The sequence below is a fragment of the Antrostomus carolinensis genome, unplaced genomic scaffold (assembly GCF_000700745.2).
Source record: "Antrostomus carolinensis isolate BGI_N321 unplaced genomic scaffold, ASM70074v2 scaffold20733, whole genome shotgun sequence".
NCBI lineage: Eukaryota > Metazoa > Chordata > Aves > Caprimulgiformes > Caprimulgidae > Antrostomus > Antrostomus carolinensis.
In genome coordinates this window covers 570-8,963 of record NW_010304739.1, presented here as the reverse complement: position 1 = coordinate 8,963, position 8,394 = coordinate 570, and the positions used below count along the sequence as shown (strand labels likewise).

Genomic DNA, 8,394 nt, shown 5'->3' with positions numbered 1-8,394 from the left:
CAACCTGGTGTAGTGGAAGGTGTCCCTGCTCATGGCAGGGGGGTTGGAACTAGATGATCTTTAAGGTCCCTTCCAACCCAAACCATTCTATGATTCTATGAAACAACCACACACCACAACAGCATGATACAGAAACCCGTGTACAGCATTTTGGTGTAACAGGCTATTAGCCCAACCACTGGGGTGAGCATTTAACCAGGCATTCCTCTATTTGAGGCCACTGGTTGTAGGTCAGCTGTCAGAAGTGAAAATAACTTTTACACAGAAGCCACCCAACAGTGCACCGTGAGGGAGATGATTTGAAGGTTTAGGCAGGTAACATTTTTCCTTGCTTTCTACTTCATCTGCTTGCTGACATTCAGTAAAGCTAGAAAGCCAACTAAGGGAGTACTGCAACTTAAGGCAGGACAGAAGAATGTATTGCTCTTGCATTAATACTAAATGGTATTGTTTATTGCTTATTTCTCAGTTCTCAGAAGACACTGAACAGTTTGAATATCTTATTTGACTGTTCACCTCAGAATGAAGGCCCAGAGCCTTCAGATTTAAAAAAAAAAAAAAAAAACAAACATAAAAGAATGGGAATTGTTATTTGAACTGCCAGCTGTCTCATTCTGTTCCCAAGCAATGGACACACTCTACAAATTTTATTACAAATTGTGATTAAAAGAGGTATTCTCTGCCTGGACTCATTCAATGCTTAAAAAGAATTAATTGCTGAAAGAATTATAGATGTCTTAACTCAGGCCCTAGCCGGGAAAGAATATCTCACCATCTCATGTTAGTTTCATGTTAAACAGCCCCTTTACAAAAGGCAAGTATTTAAAGCTGGAAGTTACAGAATCTATCTGTAATCCTCTCTTGTTACAGTTTTGTTTATATTGAGCTTAAAACACAGTCTTCCTAACACTTCTAGACCAACCCTGATTTAACAGCTAAGCAAGCCTTCTTACACTAGAAGTCTAGGCTACAGGTAATTTGCTTTAGTGCCCACATCATTGTGCCAGGTGGAGGCATTATTCCAAGCAGCAACATGTCACTAGGTGACAAGCTTCCTCTGAACTCCATTTCTGCTTCACACTATTCTTTGAAAATAGGGGCCAGCATTGCTACACTAAATGTAGTTGCACTACAAACTCGAAGTTCCACAGGGCGTGCATTAAGAACACAAACACAACTTACCTGGACAGCCCCAAACCAAGTGAGTGTAATTTTCTTTTAGGGGTAAGATTCACAGGAATTATTGAGAAATAATTCCACGCAAGTAGCTGAGTGTTAACGTACATTAGTCACTCAAGTTTAGAAGAGGGTAAAGTTAAACAGGTTAAAACTGGTGTTTGCAGATGAGAAGTATATACTGCTTAGAGGGAGCCAGCAGCCAAAGCAGGTAGCTGGTAGTCTCATACACACAGAGCACCTACTGCAAGGGCAGGACAGGGGCTTTTTTTTGTCCATATCCCTCTTCTCAATATTAGACCATCCATCAGCTCATGTCATCATTAAAGGCAGGCAACAGCAAGCACCAAAAAAGCAGCACTAAAGCTAAGACTGAATGGAAATATGCACAGGAACTCAAAGGTAGGAAGGAAATGCTGCAGCAGTATTAAAAATATCTATATACACACACACACACACACACACACATTTTCAATGCGCATCTACTTCATTTGCATTTCAAGCTTGCTTTCTGCTGGACCCAGTCTGAAGGAGTCCCAGAACAGCAAGTTACATTTGTTTTTAAAACAACTGAAATGGAGACAGACTTGGCTACTGAAGCATTTATTACTAACATACAAAATCAGTTACAAAAAGATGGCTACAAAAAACCGCAACAACCCACATAACAGCAGGCACCTGGGTACAAACAGCATGAATCTTGTCTTTGTACTGCATATTAAAAAAAATTATTGATAACGATTTGGTCACTGGAACAGGCTCTCTAGGGAAGTGATCACAGCACCAAGCCTGTCAGAGTTCAAGGAGCATCTGCATGATACTCTTGGTTGTATGGTTTAGTTTTAGGTAGCCCTGCGAGAAGCAGGGAGTTGGACTTGATGATCCTTACAGGTCCCTTCCAATTTGAGATATTCTACGATTCCGTGGTCAGGTTACTGTGTTATACAATAGTATTTTGTATAGTGTATACAAGTTTATATAGTTAATGTTAGCACTATCACAGCATTTAAGTAACTCCAGCTGACTCATTCAGAAACCCCACTTTCAGCTTTTGTCATGCATTGTGTAGCAGTAGAATCTGAGACAGTCAGATTCAGAATAATCAAATGTACGATCTGCACCAAACATGGAATTTAAGCGCACTTAGCTAGACTGCAGGGCTTTTAAATACATTTCATAGTGTGTAAGGCTTTTATATCATTCTGGTAGAGATTAAGCAACAAATCAAATGCTTTCAGTTAGGGTAGGTTTTATTTAGACTAATGGTATTAACACCATTAATAAGCATGGTGAGGTTTCTTAACTTGACAGACAAACAAGGCATCTTGACAACTGTAAGCTGCCAATATTTAGGTATTTGAGACAACTTAAGTTTTTGGAGTGGCTTAACTACACAGGACAATACAGGCCATGTGTGAGTGTCCTTTCGCTGTATCATTCCCCCACTCCTATGTTTACAGATTTCTCTCCAAGGCTTTTTTGACAGCTACACTTGCTAAGGCCACTTGTTTCATCAGTCAGCAGAGTACATGCATGCTATGCAGTTTATTCAGGAGTGCGTTCAGGCTGTTTGTCTTTCTGGCTGGAATTTTTCTTCCCTTCACCTTTGCTCTCAGCATGCGGAATGCCAGGCAATTGTGGGTAAAAGGGACCTACCAGCCAGTTGAGCGGTGTGTTGTTAACAAGATAATCCATCACATCATCCAGAGACTCCTTTATTTTCTTCAGCTGTCCTTTGCTAGTAGTAAGAAAGCTGTCTGATAACTCTTGGAAGGAGGATACTGACCAAAAGCTCTGGTAGACATCACCTGCCATTGACCCAACACTGTAAACCTGGTCCTGCACATTCTGTGGCAGCCCCTGTAGGCTTGAGACCAGTGTGAGGCAAGTGGTCTGAAGCTGCTGAGTGAGGCCCCGTGCAATAGCTAGAGTTCTTGACTCAATGTGCTGGAAACAAAAAACATAACAGCACATTAGTATCTTTTTACAACTGTAGCAGCTTTATGTTGCTCAAGATACATAATGAAGCAGAGTAAAGGATAAGCAAGCAGAATAAAGTTATAGCAGATAATAAAACAGGTCTTAAGACTGAAGAGTCAGAGACTTGAAAGTACTTGATATTTCTTCAACGCTCAAGTACTTTGTGGAACAGAAACACTGGTAGCTTCTACCCAGCAACAGATAAGCCAGCTCTTGTTTCAACTCTGGATAAGAAGTAGTATATTCTAACCAACGAACCACTGTTTAAAGCTACATATAGGACTGAGTCTGTGCCTAAGACTACTGTGCACTGAGAAATTGTTATTTCTGGTCTGGTCATATCAGATTAAGTGAGTCCTAGCTGATCTAGATATGGATATCCCAACATAGGTTCACATGCTAACAGGATGAGCATTCTCTTGAAAGAAGAATGAACCTCAGAGCATTTACAGGAAGTAGGCTCATTTATGAGTTTGGGTGTCCTCTACTTTTCATAGTAGTCACTAGTCAGCACTCAGATTCCACATTTGTTCCTGTGCTGCTGAGATGTTGCACACTTTGGAGACTGTTAGTTTGCCATTACCTTGACAATATACAATCCATTTATATCTGGTTTACATTAAATCTATTTACCTCAGCGCTATGCGGTTCATCACCATCATTTTGGCCTGTATTTTTCTTCCATTCTACCCAGGATTGATAAAGCTTTTCCTGAGCATCAAGAAGTTTCTGATTGGCACTATTCATGTTCTTTCTGGCATACTCGATCTGAAATACAGCCAAATAAGGAAGTAAAGCAAAGAGTCCAAACAGTTCCATTAGGGCTACTCTACCTTACGTGCTTTGTAACCTCCTTGTTAAATACTTTAAAAGTTCAGTATAAAAGACTTTGGGGAATATAAGAGTGTTCCTTTTCTTCAAAAGGAGAGAAAACTGGAAGCAGTTTTGAGACGTTACATAGTGTATCCCTCTGCCTCAACTATTTTTCCCCTCCCTCACTAGCATCCTACATAAGGATTTGAAAGTGTATAGAAGGCCATGACTTTATGCACAGCTAGTCCTGTACATAAAGGTACACTGTTAGGATAAGACTATGGAAGTGCCCAGGAATGCTCAGAGACACCCACAGCAAGAAGAGCAAGCCCATAAAGAATCCAACTATTTTATTAACAAAAAGGACTTAAAGGACTGAAGTGTTTCTAAATTGCAAGACACTTGCTTCACTGAATCAAGTCTGTGTCAAACTCGGCACTCTAAACAGGAATATCATTTTTAAACACATCATGTCTATTTCTGCAGTGCTTAAAACTACAAGCAATTGTTGGTTATTTTACAGCTCAGCCAGATTTAGGACCTCTCCTGAATGGTGGTGAAAAGCTCTGAATGGGAAATGCTTTCATTTAGAAAATGCATTTAGTCTCAAGAGCAATTCCAGTTTTCCTGTGCCACTTTTGTCTGTTCTCTGCACTCTAAAATTGTGACAACATTTGCTTTTTATACCTCAAGAGAAAGCTTAAACTTACCAGACTAACTGTGTGGTGGAGCTGAGAGATTGTCTCCTGGCTTTTCTGTTTAGCATCTTTAACTTTGTTTAAGGCTTGTTGGTAGGCACGTGTGCGGACCTTTGAAGACAGGGATCCTAGTCTAATGTAGTAGCTTGGCTTTTGAACTCCAACTTCAAAACCTTCAACTTTTGCAGCTTCTTTCTCTAGATATGTAGAAAGGAAGAAAATTGACCACTGGTTAAGAGGTCTGAGGCAATTTTAGTTGCTTAGTAACAGCTGAATGCTGGACTTTTTTCATAGTCCTTTAGCACCAGAGTAGGTTGACAGACCACTACCCATGGAAGTCCTTACTTTCACTCTGCTTCTTCACATCTGTGAAGATGCTGTTACAACCAGCAAAGCAAAAGACAGTTTGGGAAGCACATGCCCCTTCCCCAGTATGAGTAAGTAATAAATACATGATTGCTTGCTTCTCTCCAACACAAGCATTCCAACAAAATCAAACCTTTAGCAGGTCTTACCTAGTTCTGCTTCTGTAAGTGGGAGATACTGGTCTACAAGGGTCTCCGATTTAGTTAGAGCACTGTCCACACCACTGCTCACCATTTGCACCACACGACTTCCAAGGACAGTGTTAATGCTGCCACTGACAACTGACTTGGTCATTTCTACACTGTCTTGCATTGCTTCTTTAGTCTTGCCCACAACTCCAGTGATTGTGTGAGCAACAGTTTCCTTGGCACCAGTCACGGTAGTTGTTACAGCTTCTTTGGCTCCAACAACTACATACTTGGCATTGGCGACAACCTGCCACAGGAAACAGGTAGATTCATTAGAAATATTTTCTAATGAGAGATATATGATCCAATAAACATAAATTTATGCCAAAGCTTGTACATGTATTGGTTATCTAGGAGAAATTCTGCCCTGAAAACATGTCCAAGACAAAGCAAAATATGACTGCCATGCAGCCTTCAGCTCAAAACACTTCAGTGAATATAATTCAGACATTATTTGTTTCACACTGAACAGGAAAGAGACAGGAACTCAAATTTTAAGAGATGCTCATCAGTGAGCAGCAGCTATAGATAGATGTGTCAAATGGTGGGCAAATTAAAAAAAAACAAAAAAGGCTTAATGGCCTCCCAAAGCCAACAAACAATTCTACAGAAACACCTTTTACTTCTTCATTGCTTCTAAGATATGTTTCAGGCATGGCTTATTGAAATACGTCTCCTTGTATTTTTAGTGATAACAGAAAAGAGGAAGGGTACATAGTTCTTTAGCTTAACATATGTACATGGAAAGAACTTACCTTGTCAGTGGGCTGATTCAGTATAGGTAGTCTCTCTTCAATTTTGTTTAGACCTATACATGCATAGTTGTTGGCAGCTACAACTATAAAAGAAATTACAACAGTTTGTTTTATTTTCCTTAGTAAAAATAACTCCAGTTGAGAATTCTTGTTGAAACAACTCATGCAACAATGCTCTTAGTTTTCTCCCCTCTTCAGTGAGATGAGGCAGCAAAGCCCAAGAACAAAGCAGGTTTACTGTACCAAAAAAAAGCTCACTTTCAGGCAAAGAAAATCCATTTGATACTCTACAAGCAACAAGCTGAAGCACCTGACCTTTGGCCACTTCCTGAAACCAGGCTCCTGGTTACCACAGCGTTGTGACACAGTTGCCAAATTTAACCACAATGTTCTCCGTGAGAGAAAGTACAAAGTAGCATTTGAAACCAGGTGAAAGGTGAGGAAGGTGTTGAGCAAGAGACTATGTCACCATCTCACATATCAAGAGGAGTGAGTCAGTTTAGTATTACAAGAACTGGAATCTGCGTTGGCTCTATTTGGGGGGGGCTGGTTTTTTTGTGTGTGTTAAATCATACGCATCTATAATCAGTTACTCAACAAGCCAGGCAACAGGTCCGGTCAGCCACCTGAAACAGCACTTCAAACCAGCATGATCATATTAAACTGTATGTGCATCTCTATATATAAAGCAATTAGTTGAATTAAAGTTATCAACAGATCCATCTTTGCCTTACTTTGTGGCTCCAGTTTCTGGATGATAGGCATAGCACTTGTCACAGCTACTGAAGTAATTGTTTTCACTCCTTTCTCTGCTATCTCACATACTGACTTCAGATAAGGATGGTTATCCTTTGTGGTGATGTAAGCTGTGGACACCATGTCATAGGTGGAGCTCACCAAGGGAAGGCTGACAACCCTCGATACAATGTTCTGTTTAAAAGAGAAAGAGGTTACTTGACTCCTATTTTTCTGAACCAAACTAGGAAAAAATTACGGGGCTAACTCATACATACCTGCTGTGGATCAATTGCTGCCAGTGCCATTTTTTCAGGTCTTGAATATTACAAAGCCTGTGAAAGAAGCATATCTGAGTTATGGCATCCTCATATCCACTTCATTTAATCACCAGACTTTGAAACCAACAACCCTTTTGCAATCCATTCTGTTGATCAAGGGATTAGATGTTCACATTCCTGCATACAGGAATTAGATTTTATTTTAACAATTTAGAAATCCAAAACTTTGTTTCCTCATTACTTTGTTTGGCTTAAGCAACACAAGTAGGGCACATGCAAGAGACAGGCTTTGAGGTACAGCCATTCAGCGCAGAATTACCAAAGAGCTACCGACTGGTGGATTAATTTATTTTTCTAGAACAAACAGACACACTTGAGCTTATCTGCTGACCCAGGACAAAGAAAAGCCAGCCAACAAGTCACTAAAACTCTAGTTTAGGATGTCTAAGTCAGATGAAGCATACACCACCAATATATTTAATTGGATTAGATCTTCTGTTAGCATAAGGGAGTCAAGTTTGACATCTGAGCTACCATTACTGTTCAAATCTTGGAAACGCATTGAAGACTGAAGTGAAGTACTCATTGCAGTAACCTCAGCTCAGTTCTCAAGCTCATTATCTCTACTGCCATGCCCGATGCCCACACAGGGCTGCCCCCTGCTCAGCTAGCATTCCTGTAACATGCAGAGCACAGGACTTCCCACTGCAGAAAATAACCCTCCTTTACGCCCATTTAGAGGTAATTATTACCCATCCCACACTGAAACAGGCTGTAGACACCAGTGATTCAGCAAGCCTGTGCTGCTCAGTTTTTTTCCAACATGGGTTCCTATGGAGAAAACGCTAACAGCTCTCCCCATAAGAGCCTTATAAAAGGAGAGGGGCATTGCAGTACCACATAAAGTGAACATACAGATGTGCACTGTCATCCCATGCATGTATGCAGGCTGAACAAAATCTGCAAGAAGCACTTTTTACATTGATTTAATATGGCATGTAAGTTCCAGGAGAATCTTCATACATGAAGACAACAGAAAGGCAAGCTAAAAGTCATTCCTCAAAAGGACCATGGTTTTAAAGGCTTCCTTCTACTTCTGTCACAGAGCCAACAGCAGTTTTCTTTCTTGTACATGTGGCAATATCAAAAGAAGCATGTTAACATTCTGCCTGTGGTCAAGTAAAACTTTTCCTCATTACATAATGGGGAAAAAGGACAAAGGCATGCTGTTAACATTTCACAGACATATTTGCACACATTAACACACACGTACCATAAGGTAATGCCTGTAATGAGATTAACCACTGTACACAGAACATACAAGCACGTAACTGATAAAGACTACAGTAGCAACAGAGAAGTTCTCCTTCCATCTATCAAGTATTGACATACCCCCAGAAAC

General features: G+C 40.3%; 1 protein-coding gene across 2 annotated transcripts in view; it reads right to left on the bottom strand.

Annotated features, from left to right (window-relative positions):
• The window catches only part of PLIN2 (perilipin 2), a 12,031-nt gene extending 4,974 nt beyond the window's left edge, over nt 1-7,057 (bottom strand). The window contains exons 1-7 of one of the 2 annotated variants that reach the window (XM_010164563.2): nt 6,990-7,057; nt 6,711-6,906; nt 5,977-6,059; nt 5,183-5,468; nt 4,680-4,864; nt 3,790-3,924; nt 2,833-3,123 (exon numbers count right to left, since the gene is read on the bottom strand). In XM_010164563.2, coding sequence (XP_010162865.1) covers nt 2,833-3,123; nt 3,790-3,924; nt 4,680-4,864; nt 5,183-5,468; nt 5,977-6,059; nt 6,711-6,906; nt 6,990-7,019 — 1,206 coding nt within the window. In that variant the 5' untranslated portion in view covers nt 7,020-7,057. Of the gene's footprint in view, nt 1-2,375; nt 3,124-3,789; nt 3,925-4,679; nt 4,865-5,182; nt 5,469-5,976; nt 6,060-6,710; nt 6,907-6,989 lie in introns of those variants that run through there. The other variant, XM_010164564.2, reaches the window with a different exon arrangement.
• Between the last annotated feature and the right edge of the window lie 1,337 nt (nt 7,058-8,394).